This window comes from Vollenhovia emeryi, unplaced genomic scaffold (assembly GCF_000949405.1).
Source record: "Vollenhovia emeryi isolate VEMERY1.0 unplaced genomic scaffold, V.emery_V1.0 DF939130.1, whole genome shotgun sequence".
Taxonomy (NCBI): Eukaryota; Metazoa; Arthropoda; class Insecta; order Hymenoptera; family Formicidae; genus Vollenhovia; species Vollenhovia emeryi.
Window position 1 is genome coordinate 2,349,930 of NW_011967236.1, and position 17,700 is coordinate 2,367,629.

At 43.3% G+C, this 17,700-nt stretch overlaps 3 protein-coding genes across 4 annotated transcripts; 2 read left to right on the top strand and 1 right to left on the bottom strand.

The window, feature by feature from the left end:
• Positions 1-789: 789 nt before the first annotated feature.
• On the top strand, positions 790-6,155 carry LOC105568350 (5-aminolevulinate synthase, erythroid-specific, mitochondrial-like). 2 transcript variants are annotated; one of them, XM_012023957.1, is made up of 4 exons: positions 790-1,072; positions 3,562-3,622; positions 4,109-5,394; positions 5,717-6,155. In XM_012023957.1, exons 1-4 carry the CDS (start codon positions 1,064-1,066, stop codon positions 5,969-5,971), a joined length of 1,611 nt encoding a protein of 536 aa, XP_011879347.1. In that variant the 5' UTR covers positions 790-1,063; the 3' UTR covers positions 5,972-6,155. The 2 variants fall into 2 exon arrangements, with proteins under 2 accessions (XP_011879347.1, XP_011879348.1); XM_012023958.1 differs by lacking the exon at positions 790-1,072 and having other exon boundaries at positions 3,568-3,622; positions 4,204-5,394.
• A 1,319-nt stretch (positions 6,156-7,474) lies between these two features.
• Positions 7,475-9,837, top strand: LOC105568351 (beta-1,4-N-acetylgalactosaminyltransferase bre-4). Its single transcript, XM_012023959.1, has 3 exons — positions 7,475-7,926; positions 8,026-8,556; positions 8,631-9,837. Exons 1-3 carry the CDS (start codon positions 7,669-7,671, stop codon positions 8,823-8,825), a joined length of 984 nt encoding a protein of 327 aa, XP_011879349.1. The 5' UTR covers positions 7,475-7,668; the 3' UTR covers positions 8,826-9,837.
• A 685-nt stretch (positions 9,838-10,522) lies between these two features.
• On the bottom strand, positions 10,523-17,549 carry LOC105568352 (RNA-binding protein 5-like). The gene is made up of 8 exons (XM_012023960.1): positions 17,341-17,549; positions 15,767-16,366; positions 15,597-15,666; positions 14,320-14,393; positions 13,358-13,471; positions 12,526-13,276; positions 12,279-12,442; positions 10,523-12,184 (listed from the first exon to the last, which is right to left on the bottom strand). Exons 2-8 carry the CDS (start codon positions 16,340-16,342, stop codon positions 11,183-11,185), a joined length of 2,751 nt encoding a protein of 916 aa, XP_011879350.1. The 5' UTR covers positions 16,343-16,366; positions 17,341-17,549; the 3' UTR covers positions 10,523-11,182.
• Between the last annotated feature and the right edge of the window lie 151 nt (positions 17,550-17,700).

Below are 17,700 nucleotides of genomic sequence, written 5' to 3' on the forward strand. Positions count from 1 at the left end.
TTTTGTCGACCCGAACTGAATTAATACACTATACTAATAAGCTTTACTAGATTTATTGATGGACGAGGAGACTCGAGTAGTTAACTAAACGCCTCGAGTTGTCATAATTAACTACTTATGATGGCAGTCCGCGTTTGGACGCTTGGCGGTGATGACACTGCAAAAATCAGTAAAAACGCGGTGTGGCGTTTCGTCCGCTCTCACACGATGTTTGTATCAGGAAAACTGCTGCTTTGCAGTCATAAAACCTCGATCGCGTCGAAACAACCTCGCCTTGCGTGTCCGCTCGATTCCCAGCAAACACCAAAGTAACACCTAGTAAACACCGTGCATCAGTTACATTGCATTTATGTTACAATTTCTCACATGTGTTATATTACATTTACATCCTAGATAACAATTCTTGCGCGCAAATTTTGCTTGCCTTATGCATGCAAACTTGTACAAGATTTGCCAGAGTTTTACCCGAGTTTTTATTAAGATATGTTTAGTCTGTGCTTTTGCACGCAAGTCGTTAGCTCGTGTATTAACGTATAATTTTGCCTGCAAATATCTAACAACTCACGTACAAAAATGGCTTAACAACGCAAGCAAAATCCTATAAGTCCGTCGTCATAATGCTAGATGTTTGCGCGCAAAATGTTTTCTGGGATTGTTGAGTGAGGAATTCTAACATAAATGCAATGTAACTGATGCTCGGTGTTTACTGGCAGTAACATCAATCACATGCGTGTCATATTACATTTATTGAAACGGGAAACTTATAGTCAACCCAACTGGCTAGTTACTTGTTTAGTTTACTACAACGTTTCGACCCTATTTTTTGGGTCCTTATCAAGTCGTACTAAGTCAGTCATCGACGTCGAACTGTTCGAGCCCAGCAACCACAGTGCTCACACGTAAGCGTATATTTTACAATTCGACTCTGTCTGCCGAGCTTTGAAAGGACCTAAGAGAGCAGTGCGAATTTTTGAGGAGATTCCGCCAGCTCGAAAAAATTGAAAGAAAAAAAAAACGTCGCCAACCATCTACCCTGTTCGTGAGTTTGCTTTCCTGTTCGCCAATGAACATGGTAAGTGACGTGCGTCGATTTAAATTTCAAATTTTGCGGCATCGCTGTTGTTATTGCTGTTGTCCTTCGACTTGTAGCGACTTCGCTAAAACTACAATTAACTTCATCAATAATTAATACCTCTAGTAGCGCAATATATGTATTGGCGCAATATTGGGAAATAATATAAATGTAGTATTCCCAGTATTGGTCCAATATTGTAAACTAGACGCCTTCTCTTATTTAGCAATATTGGTTTAATATTGTTTCAATATTAGGCCAATATTTTTATTACATTGTTAAATATCGGCCAATGCACTTCCAATATAAATCTAATATTATGTAATTGTTATTATGCAATATTTATATTTATTCCATGGCCAATATTGGCTTTACGGTGGACAATATCGATATTTCTAATATAACCAACATTGGACCAATGTTTAGCCAATGCAGTGTGCTACTAGGGACGAGTTATCAATACTATTTTCTTCAGTTTAATATGAAAAGAATAAAACAGAAAGATTAAAAACGACGAATCGTACGTACAGTTAGAAAGTTAATTTTGCGCGATTATAACCGTCCAATTAATCGCCAATTAGGTTAATCGACGAAAAGAAAATATTCTCTTGAATTAGAGTTTTTCATATTTAGAAAATTCTATTCGTACGATGCACAGGCTGTCTTTTTTCCGAAATTACTGTGAACGATTGTAAAGTGACGCTGCTATATGTATATGTACATAGAATAAATTATGTAAATAGCTTCGAGAAGAGTTACAGTTACAAGAGGTGCATTTAGTCGAGCTATAAGAAATATTATAAAAAATTATTATACAAAGTTCTCAATCGTTTGCATTAAATATTCAGCCGTGCATTCTATTATACTATTTTATCCTATAAAGATATGGGAAAAAGTTAAAGATGCAAGAAACGTTAACAGTAATAAACGCATCCATACGGATTATTTCTGCACCATCATGTTAACTTTAATATTAATGTCTACCTGCGATATTTGAATTTGATTGAACGTTCAGGTGCCCTCCTAATTTCATATTCATGCAACGTCGTTCGTATTCATGCAGTAGACGTAGGGAATCAGTCATTTCCAGCTGATAATTTAACGATATCTGCGTCAGGAAAGATATTAGGGATATCAAATCCATAAATTTGCGCAAAAAATAATCGAAGTCATTATGAGATAATTAATCACGTCCAGCATCGTTACGTCACAATTATATGCAGCTGTGCAATAAGAAAAGAAGCAGCATTTTCGTAATTTTTAATTCTGTATTGCAAAGTGATCGTAAAAGCGTATAGTTTAATTCATTATATACGAAAATGGACAAACTCTCCTCTAACAGCGCACATATGTTCTGAGAATGTTTGAAGAATATCGCCCTTATATACGGAAAAGCAACGAAATAATTACTAGAAAATTACTGTATATAAGTAATTTTTTATGATTCAATTACTGATATACAGTAATTTTCTAGTAATTAATATGTTACTTATCTTATTTAATCAAATAAGGGGCGTAAACGTATATTATAAGATTTGTTTCAGATTATTAGGTACATTCCGAGTATGTTTTATGGATGATGTACACACACTATCATGTGCTGTTAGGGTCAAGGTTGGAAAGTAACTCGTTACTTGTAACGAAGTTACAGTTAGTTTTTTTTTGGGTAACTTTAACTCAACTTCGTTACTTTCTCTCCGTCTGTAACTGTAACTTAACTCAGTTACATTTTTTCGATAACTAGTAACTAATTTAATAGTTACATTAAGAGTTACTATAAATGTATTTTAAGTCTCCACAGATCGCATTAGGCCCTGCATTTGCGCATAAACGCCTTTATCGACACTTTACAATTCAAATGCAGATTTGATATTAATTTTATTTTCATTGCAAGAAAGTAACTGCAAAGTAACGATTCGTTTTTTTTTTAGTAATTGTAACGCATTATCTTCCAGAATTGGTAACTTGTAACTGTAACTAATTATATTTTGAGCAAAAAAAACCAGCACAGAATTTTACTTTCAACATTTCGCGAAATTTGCTCTGGCTGGTGGAAAATTAGCGTTTTGGAGTCAGTTCTGCGAATTCATATCGATTGCCCCGAACGCGTTGTAATAGGCGCGAGAGCGATGCTAGAGATCTACCTTATGCGACAGACAATTTTTTTCTTCCGAATTAATTTCGTTTCGAAACGGGGCCGAAGCGAGGCCTCGCCTCGCTCTCGCGCTCGGTCGTTTCTCCCGAGTCGATTCAACGTTTTCGCGAACGCTAGTATGATACCACGCGCCGTAGCCGCATGCGTCAGCGTCACTGAGTGACTGAGTTAGTAGTGGGTTCGCTGTCGGGCCGAGCGGTCGTGAGGGAAGTCAGGATTTCAACACGACCCAGTCAGATCTTCCACGTTCGGACCCCTCGGTTGTCGCGTTGCTCCTTCGGCCTGTAGCGAGGTGATTCGCCTTTCAGTCTCAACGTTAAGTTTTCGCTTTCAGCTGATCAGGGAGTACGTCCGACGCGGTGCCAGCGCTCGTCGTGTCGTCAACGCTGCGAAAGGTAACGTATCCGCTGCCCCAGAGATACGGACAGATGCTGCGTCACTGTCTCCTGTCACTTTCTCCTTTTCCCTCGTCCCATCCTGCACGTGTCCGTTCTCTCGCCCGCCTTACTTTCCTTCCGTGGCTCGTAGTCGAGGATGACAAGTCGTTATCTAATGTCGACGTTCCCCTACCCCTGTTCGTTTCCTCGCACGCGAATTATGCAATTCCCGGGAGATAGGACGTCCGTGCGATTGCTACATTGAGATAATTCTCAATATTGTACATTGTCATGCCACCGTCGGGTTTTCAAAAATATTATTTGCGTGCATCACTTGTATTCATTAAATTTGTGCACATATGCTCCGACTCCTTTCACTTAGCATTACTCAACTGCAAAATATCGTTGACGTATTTTCAGAACGTTACGACATATTCGTCGATAATTTTTTATTTTGGCAATTTGATATCTCACATTTATGTATAAATTAATGTGTATTTTCAGACCTTTTAAAAACAATGCCGTGCCCTTTCTTAACCCGTTTGTCCGCAAACTATGTACGCAATTATGGCTCGTCCCTGATAACGAACTACCGGCAGCACTGCCCGGTAATGTCACGGCTGTTCAGCACGATGACGAAGTCGGAGGAGTCTCAGCCGATTCCCGAGCCTGTGCAGAATCAGTGCCCCTTCCTGTCCAGAGAGCGGGACGCCGTGAAGAAGGCCAGTCCGGCAATGGAGGAAGACGTGATCAATCTAGGTGCTGTGGAGCAGAAGGAGGAGACGCAGTTCCCCTACGAGGAGTTTTTCCACGAGCAGATTATGCGAAAGAAAAAGGACCACTCGTACCGGGTGTTCAAGAAGGTGAATCGTCTCGCCGACGACTTCCCGGTGGCTATGGAATACTCGTGGGGCGAGAAACCCATAACTGTATGGTGCTCCAATGATTACCTGGGGATGTCGCGTCATCCTGCAGTGACCGGCGCGGTCCGCAAGGCGTTGGACAAGTTCGGCGCTGGTGCCGGAGGCACGAGAAACATCTCGGGCAACTCCATGGGCCACGAGATGCTAGAGAGGCGGCTGGCGCTGCTGCATCAGAAGGAGGCCGGCCTGATCTTCACCTCCTGCTTCGTCGCCAACGACTCCACCCTGTTCACACTGGCGAGAATTCTGCCTGGCTGCCACGTGTTCTCCGATGCCGGGAATCACGCCTCGATGATACAGGGCATAAGGAACAGTGGCGTGCCGAAGCATATATTCCGGCACAACGACGCGGCGCATCTGGAGGAGCTGCTGTCCAAGGTGGACAAGAGCGTGCCGAAGATCGTGGCGTTCGAGACGGTGCACTCCATGACCGGCGACATCTGCCCGCTGGAGGAGCTGTGCGACGTCGCGCACAAGTACGGCGCGATAACGTTCGTCGACGAGGTCCACGCGGTCGGCCTGTACGGCTTCTCCGGTGCCGGCATCGGCGAGAGGGACTGGGTGCTCCACAAAATGGACATTATATCCGGCACCTTGGGTAAGGCCTTCGGCAACGTGGGCGGCTACATCGTCGGCACCGCCAGGCTGATAGATATGATAAGGAGCTATGCGGCCGGTTTTATTTTTACCACCTCGCTACCGCCCACCGTGCTGTACGGAGCCTTGACATCCGTCGAGATTTTGGCATCGGACGAGGGCAGGTCGCTGAGGGCGAATCACCAGAAAAATGTGGCCTATATGAAGTCTATTCTTACTGCCTCCGGTCTTCCGTTAGAACCGTCGCCTTCTCACATCATTCCGATAAAGGTGAGCTGCAAACTGAATCTTGCAGCATTTGGTTTCACTTCATCTTCGATAGGCTGCTAACCTTGCCGCAGGAAACCTTCAACCTCGAGGGCTACACCCTTAAAGGGATATGTGTGGCAGGATACTCTCGATGGTTGCCACGTCCCTCTGAGAGATTCCGATAAAACCACCGTGCATTTCTACTCGAATCTTTTCGTTTATTTGTTCACTAAGTAGCGGATATTTCTCTGCGTCACGCTCGTCGCGCAAACTGAATAGTTAGATTAATCGATCATGATTGAACGATAATTATTAGTATAAAGTGACGTACTCTTTCTTTCAGATAGGAGATCCATTGGTGTGTAGCCAGATAGCGGACCATCTACTGAGAGACAAAGGACACTATGTGCAAGCTATAAATTATCCTACGGTTCCGAAGGGCGAGGAAAAACTAAGATTGGCACCAACGCCGAAACATACTCAGGCTATGATGGACAAGTTTATGCGGGACGCTCTGGACGTCTTTCATCAGCTCAACATATCCAAGACAGTCGCCGCCAAGCCGAACGACACGCCGCGTGCCATTCTGGTTCATTGACAAATGTGCACAATACAAATGATTATCGTACAAACAAAGTCTATCGGTGTATAGATAATTTATTTGTCTAGCCTATTTATCCGTCATGTTTCTGCAATACTTGGAATTAACGGTATATAAATCCTGCTATACGCTATCGAAGTTAATAATTAACAGAGGTTTAAATAAAGTGTTAACTAATAAATTGCTCACCTGTGTCTTTTCCTCTTTTATCAGTAATTCCAAATTTATCCGTGGCAGAATATTAAGCGAATAACGCATGTGCGACCACGAAAGGTACCTGTAAATATTCTTTCATTAAAAATTGTCATACTTTATCTTGGGGAAATTTAGTCTTACTGTAATGAGGAGTTTGGTGGAGGAACGACTTGGGTTGTTTTGCAGATAGCAGGCACGTCTAAGACATCTTTAAGACGGCATTAAATTGTCTTTTAGATATGTACGTCTAAAAGCGATGTCTGCGATGTCTTTTAGACATGCATTGCTATCTGAGTTTATATATTACAAAAGTTAATAAGGCTTGTTTTCTGTTGCTACACTGGTGAACTAGTGCAACAAGTTAGAGTAAGGCAGGTATATTTTTCTCATTCTAGCTTACTTGCAACAAGTTAGAGTAAGGCAGGTATATTTTTCTCATTCTAGCTTACTTGCAACAAGTTAGAGTAAGGCAGGTATATTTTTCTCATTCTAGCTTACTGCACTAGTTCACCAGTGCAGCAATAGAAAACAAGCCTATATTAGGCTTATAGAGAAAAATATACCTGTTTTATTCTAATTTTTTTGCACCAGTTCACCGGTGTAGCAACAGAAAACAATTCTATTATCGTAATTGAGTGCACGGCTGACGAAAGAACATGTCGAATGGACGTGCTGTTAACAAAGAGTTAACAATACGTTGCTCAATTTTCTAACGGATATAAACATGTCATGTCTATTGCATCTGGCCGAGCACTAGACGCTAGCATAACGTTTAGAATGTTTAGATCATACAAATGTTCTGTTTTCAACATTGGGTCTGTTTTTTATTGCTGCACTCCTGAACTAGTGCACACTGGTGCAATGAGTTGGAATGCGAGGTAATCTATTTGTTTCATTTTAACTTATTGCACTAGTTCAGTAGTGCAGTAATAAAGAACAGGCCTATTAAATGCCAGCAAACGGCAACACAATAGATATAGGTGCATAGCGCAAGATGCTAACATTTTTGTTACCAATATAAAAGCACGCTGGCTAACTGGGATCGCGCTTACCGCTCATTATAAAGTATTGTCGAAGGAAACACCCGGGCCGGTGTTTTTATATTTCATTCTTACATTAAAAATCTTAAGTGCATTCTTAAGATGGCATAAATTAATCGACGCCTCAAGGCGTCACTCGAAACCGTCCCGTGAAGTCCAAGATCTTAAAAGTTCTAACCGTTATAAATCATCCTCTCGGCCGATTACTCGCGCACGCGCGCTCGCCTGTCGTCTGCAGCTGACAAGTGTCAGAGCTCCGTTCCGGGTTTCGCGAGTTCCTCGGGGAAGGAATGCGCGAGATTGGCCCGTCCAGCGGCGTCGTCGGTCGGTAGATAGCCGGCGCGCGAAGATGCCCGCGCGGACGAAGAACACGGCGCAGATCTAAAGGACGCGGTCCACTCCCCGCCCGCGAATCGGCCGGGTTATGTTTATCGTGTCGACACCGCATAGGTTAGCAGGATGAAGAACCTGGTCAGTGTCTTGAAGATACTCTTCCTGAATCACGCGCGCGGGCTGTCCTACACCGTGACGATGACGCTCCTGCTGTGCTACTGTCTGCACCCGGCGCGGTTCGCCTCCCACTACACCTTCATCAAGACTGAGAACATCTACGACGAGATGGAGAAGTCGTACCCGCCGCGCGACAACTCCTGCGTCATCACCGTCGGCGGCAGACGGTCCTCCCAGCTGCTGTACCCGGAGGAGCATCCCCGGGAGGTACTTACGATGCGTCCAAGTCCTGCGCCAGCGTTACCTTAAATTATCAAGGAAAAACATATGTCATTTCTTTGTTACACGAAAAACATTCTGCTGCAGGACCCAGTGGCGATGGCACGCCGCCTTGGAATCCTGCCAGGCGGCCAGTGGAAGCCCCTCAATTGCCATCCCCTCTTCAACGTGGCTATCATACTGCCGTACCGTAACCGGCAGAGCCAGCTCGCCGTCTTCATGAATTACATACACCCGTTCCTGCAGTCGCAGAACCTGGACTACCGGATATTCGTGATCGAGCAGAGCCCGATGCGCGAGTTCAATCGCGCCAAGCTCTTCAACGTCGGCTACGCCGAGGCCACCAAGATCAACGATTTCCACTGCTTCATTTTCCAGGACATAGACCTGATACCGCAGAACCCCGACAATATCTACGCGTGCACGAAAATGCCCAGACACATGAGCTCCAGTGTAAATACCTTTCGATACAATCTGCCCTACACCGGCCTGTTTGGCGGCGCGATAGCGCTGACGAGGAAGCAGTTTGAAAGGGTAAATGGATTCTCCAATGTCTTCTACGGCTGGGGCGGAGAAGACGACGACTTCTACAGTCGTTTGCAGTCCAGGGGTTTTCAGGTTTGATCGATAGAAATTCCGGTATTGGTGTGACGTGTACTTGAATTGGGCACTTACATGGTTTTACTCCACAGATCACCCGCTTCGGACCTAACGTGGCGCAGTACTATATGCTGACGCATAAGAAGGAGCCTCCCAGTACCACGAGATTCGCAAATCTGGAGAGCGGTGCCCGTAGATACGACACTGACGGTCTTAGCAATCTAGAATACAGAGTATTAAATCATCAGTTGCGACCATTATACTCTTGGATTTTAGCTGATGTATAATTTAGAATCTTTTCATCGAACAATTAGCACTTACTGTTTTTTACACTGACGCTAATTTATTGTAGCACATTGTATATTTTCTAGAAAAATTGAAAAGTTTTGTCTTACTCATGAAGTACATTAGAAATTCAACGAACAAATATAATTGTTTTAGCATGCTGTGATAGAGCACTATAAATCTTGCAAGGATATTTTTTTAACGAAACGGAATACTCCATTTCTGTATGTTAAGAGTGTGAACAATTAGGCTTGCAATAAGTATCTCCTAGTATGTGAATTTAACAGTGTTTTCTCGATAGTATCCTCGACGACGGTGTGACGCCAGTAATAATCTATTAACAGATTGTACAAAGATATAAACAATAATACGTAACAACATATATTATTGATAAGAGTTAAAGACTGTAATCATCAGATTTACTGACTTTATTTTACCTCGTCAAAATAAAAAAAAGGGCAACGCCATTACACACACATAATATCCAACTATACTGTCAAGTTTAATTTTATATTTTTGTGATATTTACTATGTAAATGATTGCAGCTATTTAATGGTACAAATCTATTTCACGTACATGGAAAGTATATTAATGTATAATTTGGTTAATGACACTTACCTCGTATCCAAAGAGATTCTGGTCCTTTTATGTTATAAGTTATGATACAGCGCAGTGTTCTTCTCTCGTACTCGTACTGATTGTTCCTAGGTACTTTAGATGTGAAATGTTTTGTTACAAAATAAGATTTGATGTGGTACTACATAAATATTAAAATGTGACTGAATCAATAAGATTCTGTAATATTGCTCAGTCTAATGCTTGATACTAACTTATTACATATCTGATTTCTTATAAATTATGAATAAATATTGTGTACAAGTATACAAATATTTTGTCTCTTTGTATCTCTGAATATGACGAAAAATGCTAGTGACAGAACAATATTAATAATTTAAGTATGTTATTATAATGATGAAGCATTGTAAAATAATAAAACTAAGTTTTTAAGTAAAGAAGACAAATCGATGGAAAGTCTTGAATTATAAAACATAAGTAAAATTTTACATATATACCACTGTGAATATTTAAAACACATTCTTTACAATATTTATTATTGCCAATATCGTTATTATATTGTATTGTAAAAAAACTATTCCTAGAACAAAAACAAGAACTTGTTAGGACATTCTAGTCAAATAAGAGAAAGAAGTTTATAAAGTTTAATCTATTACAAAAAAATCACATGTTTCCAATATGCAAGCAATAGCGCTGCATGTACTCACCATTTTTTTTAATTATTAAACGAATCTTGCACGGTGACTTTAGAAAAACAAGAGAGATTATGAGAGTGTATGCAATAATAAATATAATGTATAAACCTTTAAAATATGACAAAAGTTTATATAATAAAAAAGAAAAAGAAATGTATACATACATGTGTACGAGATAAACAAACTGTTTAAATATTTTTAATATCTAGTTAAATTAGATTTAATAAATACAAAATTCACTAGATTCCGGTGACGTAATAAATATAAGATACGTCAATGTGAAGACAAACATTAAATTGTGTAAGAAACATAGTACGTCTTGTGAACATCATAAAACTGAGCCACTATTGATGACACTTTCGTGCATCGAAGCAAGACATAGTATTTTGCAGATTGTATCAAGAAAATACTTCTGCATAATGTAATAATGTTCGTAGTGATATTTATTTTTAGTACAACTTTATAATAACCTGTCAAATCATCACATTTTTACGTTCAAAATTTCACCTGCCAAATACAATTAAAAAAAAATTTCAGCAAGTTATTAGTTGACCATAAATCTCTTACTATTATTATTATAATTGTGTATAATTTATTCGTAGGCAAATATTATTGCATTGCACAATGATACAATTATATTCATCTCGACAGAGTGATTTCCATACGGAAAATGCATTCTCGAAAGAATCAGAGATATAATCCAAGGTTCGTTATCAGCTTGTCAATTTGCGAATAACATTGATATTATAAAATAAATAAAATAAAATGGCGCGTATGTGTGTATCTTGACAACATATTGCATTTTGGTGTACCGTATATATATATTACAGAAAAAAAAAAGATTTATTGTACGTAGAACATCGTTGAAGCATACGATAACGGGACTTTGCAAGAGGATGTATAAAATGCGTATTGCATGGTGTATGCAACAATCCCAAAGAACTGGCTATCACTGTGCAGTTACCAGTAAATTGCTATTACATTGTTCGAATGATAACAATACGAGTGTGTAATTATGCGTCTATGGAAAATGGAGTACAAGAACTTGTATGTATATATAAAATTTATCTTAATCGTATCCTACGTATTACGTATCGGACAGTTCTTGATATCGCGCGTACATCATCTTTTTCACGCAGTCCTTGTAGGTGTCACCGGGTAACGCGCTGTACGACGAAGTCTTCGCTCCTAAGCCGGCCGTGGGAACGCGTCTCTCGGCCTCAATAATACTCGTTCTACCTTGATTAGATTTTCCTAAACCCATTCCCTCGCTCCAGCCCATTTTTTGCAGTAATTTATTGCCGACGTTATCAGATCCGATACCGGCTCGTGTAGGCTCCTCGTAAGATACGGACATGTCCTCCACCCTGGTCTTCAAGTATTTCTCTTTCAATTTGTTGGGCTGTGGTGGTTCAGGCTCACCGTACTTGGCCCTCCTTTCCTTGGCGCGGTCTCTATACTTATTGTTTCTCTGTTGTGGATCATTAGGGTCCAGACCACGTACTTGGTACCAGTTTTCCAGGTTTTGCTTGTGAAGATCGGACAACTGTTGATGTCGGAGCAACGCCTCCTTGCTTGGGAACTGTCGTTTGCAGAGTAAACATGCCAGTTTACTCCAATCCGTATGCTGTTTCTCTTCCTGTTGCACGTCTTCTATCTCCTCCTCTGTATCGCTACCGCCTCCATAAGCAGCTACCAATCCATTACCGCTCTGATCTTCATCCTCGTGATACTGATTGGCAAAAGTTTTCTTTTCCAGGATAGCATATCCCGCGTCCGCTGCGCCACTTCCAATACCTTGAGTGCCATCCATACCGGCAAACTCAGAGTTCCAATTACTCTTGGCGTTCTCTTTTTTCTGATTCAAAGTCTTTGCCCAACGCTCCATGTCTTTCGCTATTTTCTTTGCTACCTTTACTTTATCCTGCTTACTGTCTTTCTTCTTATTCTCGTCCTCTTTCAACGCCTCCTGAACCGTATTAGCGGCTGACAAAGTCGTAGCTTGACTGCTGATCGTGTTCGCGGAATCTGTACTGCTTGCCGTTGCTGTTATCGTGTTTGTAGCTCCCTGTGTCGTACTTGCAGTAGTCTACAAACAAGATACGAAAATATTCTTGTTAGTAATATCTTCAGACACAAATAAACATACCGTTTTTTTTTCCGTAAAATTCAACTTTAATTACCTTAGCCGGTTGATAAGAGAATGATTCGGCGTCCCAATAAAGAAACTGTTGCGTATGACTGTTATAATAATATTGCGAGTTCGGGTCGTAATATAGTCCCGTGCTAGGATCATAATAGTAGCCAGACGATTCGTCGTAATGATAAGTGCTAACGTCCGGTACAGCTACGGAAGTAATAAATGCAAGATAACTATAAAGATTCAAATAATCTAAAACCAATTTAAAAAGCCACGTAACCTAGACTTACAGTATACTTTCCCATCGCTGGAATGCGCGGGAACCCTCCCACTGGCTAATGTCGTACTGGAGGGTGCCGTGGGGGTTGGTCGACCCTTCACGTCGTCGGTCTCCCCTCCCAGCTTTCTGGACGCCTGCAATTGTTGTATAGCGGATTGCGCTACCGCCGCGGCCGCGTTTACCCGGTCCGTCTGATTCAGGGACGGCAACGTGATCGCCGAGCCCTGCATTATTTGATTTTGATAGTACTGCGTGTAATACTGAAGGTAATGGGCCTTCTGTGCAGGCGTTTTGGCATACAAGTTGGCACTGTATTCAGCCAATTGAGCGACGTCGTCCAAGGTGTACCTCTGCGGCTGAGTGTCGTTCGACTTCCACGCGTTCGTATTATTAATTTGATGTAGCTTACAGTACGTTATCTCCACCTTCCTGCCGTCGACCACCAGTCCTTGCTTCGTGAGCGCGGTATGCAAGTACATGGCGTCCACTACATTGCCCATCTCCAAGTAGCAAACTCCCCTGGACGTGTTGGTGAGGGAATCGCGACCGATGCGAATGCTGCGTATCGGCAACGACGACAGGTTCTTCATCGCCTGCAGCACCGAGTCCTCGGTCGTCAACACGTCCAATCCCCGTAGAAGCACGGTGTTGGTGGGATGCGGGCTGATCTCGTCGCTTCCTTCCCCGCCCTCCTCGCTCTCCGCTCGCGAGGCGGAGCACTTGAAGCAAGTCTCGCGCCGCTTGAAATTGTGCGCTCCACACTGCGCGGAAACAAACGCAACAGAGTTATAAATCATTCACGAGCGTGACATTCGACGAGAAAGCAAACTCATGGTACGAACCTTGACGCAGTGCCAATCCTGCGTATTTTTCGCCGGCGGTTTATCCACATGGCACTCTTTCGGTATGCTGTACTGCATTAGCGCGCGATATTGATCCTGCAGCATCAGCACTCCCTGAAACAGAGAATTTCAGTGTTATCCCGTCCAACGTCTTCCTAAGGCCTCTTGTTTATCCCGTAAACTTTCTTCTTGGTTGACGAAATTATAGTTTTCTACTTCATAGCTTTCTGTCTCGAACAAACAGCGAACGAAGCCACGTGGGCTTATTGAACATGGGCCATTCCACACCGCTTGCAGACCGACTTGTTTCATGCGCGACTTTAACGTGGACAATCGTATTTGAAAAGAATTTCCGTAAGAAAGCGCACAGGCGGGTAACGCGAGAGTTGCCCGCGCGTATTAATTTTTATGCGAATAGAAAATTCTCTCGTGCACAATCTCCGTAGAGACTCTGAACGTCGCGAGTGATCGCAGCAAGAACTAAGCGAAACGGAAGAAGCAAAGACACAAGTGGTATAATGGGGAAAAAAAAGCGAATTTTCACGCGGGCAGCAATAATCGCGTCGTTCGAAATAGAAAAAAAAGAAGAAAGGAACCGTAATCAGAATATAAAGACGAATGCTGGAATGACCCTCCTCTGAACTCCTCATCGTTAGTCCACGGACTTTTACGACAAATAGGGCAAAAAGCACGCGGCGCGGCGGGGATCTCGGTCAATCGCAAAAACTTAAGCCGATATTATTGCGCGAGTAATGCGAGCGAATTAAGAAAAGTCTGCAAAATATGTGGGGACTTCCTAGATAAATAAGTAGATACGGTAGATTGAAAGTTTTTTATAGGTGCACAGCCGTGGCCACGGGGAGGGGCCAGAGGGCTGCGTTACCGTGCCTTGCCGCCACGGGGCAGTCGGTGGCACGCGTGCGACAACGCATCTCGGGTATCTGGACCGAACTTCTTTCTACCTGTTTCATCTCCATCCATCGTGCGGCCTCCTGAGTCGCGTTAAACTCGACGAATGCGAAACCTCGCGAAGCACCTATACAGAGCAAATACACACATATCCAGAGTTAATCCACGTTTGTGCCTGGGTTTCTCTACTTCGAGAGGGCAGGCAATCACAGCACCGACCATTGACTGACTGTTTCAAACGAAGTGTCTCTTCGCTTCGTCGAACGTTCTCATTTTCCATCTACCTAAATTTCAGCAGAACGAATCCCGAGCTGCGAGAGACCGCAGATTCACGTGTTCGGGACAAAGTATGCAATTTCGAGTTACGGAAATTTTTCTTTCTCTCAAACGCCGAGCCTAGCCGGTGATAAAAAAAATTTCTAAAGCCTTCGTTTATACCCTTCTACGAGACGAGAGCGACGTAAGGACTTTTGCGAATAGAGAGACGCCGGCAACAACAAAAAAAAAATCGATCCCGGAAGATACGTTAATCGTGCGCGTACCGTTTATATAAAAATCTATGGCAGCAGTCGAGCTTGTAGATTAACAAGACATGGTTTTAATAATTTATTTATCATTTTATTCTCGCTTGAAATATGAAGCTACAAAAGTGAGGCAGGGAGGAAACTTTCAGGCATGGATACCTTTTAAGGAATTAAATAGCGAAAGTCGATATTTTCAATGTACGTTGACACGTTTGTCTTTCCTTAAAACTTCATATTACAAGCGAGACAAAAGACTTGTTATAACTTTATTAAAATAATGTCTTCATATGTGACAAGTGTCCTAACTGAAGAATCGTTATATGTTCCTATAATTATAAATGTAAGTTATATTATCTTACTTGAAACAGTCAAGAATCTGCCGAACGTGAGATACTTTTTAACGTACAGTTGCATTAAGAAAATTTCACAAAGTTTTTCACGGTTTCCTGTCAATTAGCTTAACGTTCTCTTTGAAAATTCCTCTCCCACGTTTTTCTATACTTACCTTTTACCAAGGATACATGCTCAACTAATGCTAGCCGAACCAATATTTTGGGAAATATGTATAACTGGCATCGTGAGATGCGATAAAAATGGTTGAGATTCTAAGCGAATTGTAACTCGGAAGAGATCTCCGTGAACTTCGTACACGATATATACGGTTTTCGTTCCGTTTATGCAATTCGGTAAACGCGAACGGTCGCACAAGCATGACGCAACAGTGTCACAAGCAACAGTTCCGCTCATAGGCGTACGACAGTTACACTCCAAGGATGTTAAAACTTATAACACAGTGTAATAGTTACCTGTATCTTTTTTGCGTATCAGCCTGATGTCCTTAGGCATGAGACCGCAGTTGAGGATATCTTGCCGCACCTGTGATACACACATCATGATAATAATAGTGGCGCCAAGCTCGGCGGTGCTGGGCTCACGAGTGACTTATATGTCAGGCCGCAAAGTCGAGCCAACCTACGTCATTTTCAGTAATGTGCTGAGCGAGCCCACGTATCATTATGGTGTTGTTGGGCGATTGCGATTTGTAGTGGATCCCCTCCATGGACGAGCCATAGGCGCGGCCATGGTCGTGCTCAAAGTCCAAACTCTCGCGACTGTGATCGTCGTCGCGATCGCGATCCCGATCCTCCCGCTTCCCCCTACGGTCCCTATCCCTATCCCGATCTCGGTCGCGTCTCGAACGCTCCCTGTCCCTGTCCCGGTCCCTATCCCTATCCCTGTCCCTATCTACAGAGTCTCTATCTCGCTGCCTCCCGTAGCGATCCTCGCGGTCTCTATAGCTGCGGTCACGATCGTCTCTGCTACGGTCTCGCCTATCCCTCGAACGATCCCTCTCGCGCTCCCTGTCTCTCCCACGGTGATTCCTGTACTCTGGACTACGATGGTCCCTATCGCGATGATCAACATCACGGTGCTCCGAATACTCCGGCGACCTGTTGTTGCCGTAATCGCTGCGGTAGTCGTAGTCGGAATTGTGACTTCTCCTCTCTGGCCCGTAGCCAGGCTCCCAGGGGTCGATGTTATTGCTGTACATCTTGCTTGCACATTTATTCAGCTTCTGAAAAGAAACCACGATCCAAGTCATTTCTTCTTCTCATATCCTTAATCGAGAATTTTAGTTTTATTTACACGTAACTGTACGAAATCACAGTTGACATTTAATCGACAAGGCTGGAAAGATTTCAAACGTTAATTCCAATGTTATTTTTCTCTGTATATGCACCGCGCACATGTATTCCCATTGCAGCTCCTTAGTACACGTGTAATCCGTGTTTTAAACCGTGTACACGAATTTAAAGAAACTTCATTTACGTGAATCCGTCAACACGTGAACGTGACACGTGTCACATACACGACTATACGAGGGAATAAATAAGTTGTGTATTCAATATTTAATTTTACCGACACTTCTCCAAGCTGTGTTGTTGACACAAGTACTGTATTCTCGAGATATCCCGGCTTCATGTAAAATCAAATTCTCGCCCGATCTCCAATCGATTGAAGGAAACACTTCGATTTTCAGAGCGACATTTGAAATGGCAGTAACGTTACAGAGTGACAAAGGTAATGGAAACATACCACATTGTTATACACGCTAATTCGAACAAGGCGCTGCAAAGGAGCGCGGTTCTCTTCCCCCTTTATTTTTATTGAAAAAGAAAAGAGAAACAATACTTCGAGGCGCGTGTAGCGGCGGTTCGACCGCGGCCCAAGACGCGGATAGTTGCCCTTTCAAAAGTTTGAAAAGAAATTCGGATTCCTCGTCTAAGGTCTCGGCTGCTTAAAAATACTACAAAAAAAAAAGGAAGACGCAATCGATTCGACGCATCGTGACAAGCGTCGCGCTTCGCGTCCGGCGGCAATTCCGGTGCAGGCGCGGCGACGGGCCCCGAGAAGGCGCGGATCATCGGGCGTCCGCCACGCGTGCGAACAAAAACACGCGACTCGAGCCGCGACACTCTCGGCTCGCGCGACGCGGTGCCCCTGATCGCGGTCGCGCGGATAATTCCGCGGCGGCGACGACGAACTTACCCGCTGCAACGATCCGTCGTCCGCGCGCAAAAATCCGGACTCCGAAGCGACGATGACACGCGACTACGCAACGCACGTCGCACGCTCTCTCACAGTTACACGGCGAACGGGTCGTGATGCTCACACAATGGCGTCGCCCGGAGCTCCTCGTTCGATCCGCAAAATATGGCGACTCCGTCGAAGACGGGCCGAACGGAACTTCATTACGTGGACCTCGGGCTTCGACCGTGAGAATTGTGTAGAGCCGCGAGTCACCGGCGACTTCCGGTCTGGACGACGGAAGTGCGTACGCGTTTCCCCGGACGTTCATTGGCTGCCCCGGCAGCCAATCGGCTTTGCTGTTCCAGGGTGCAACTTCGT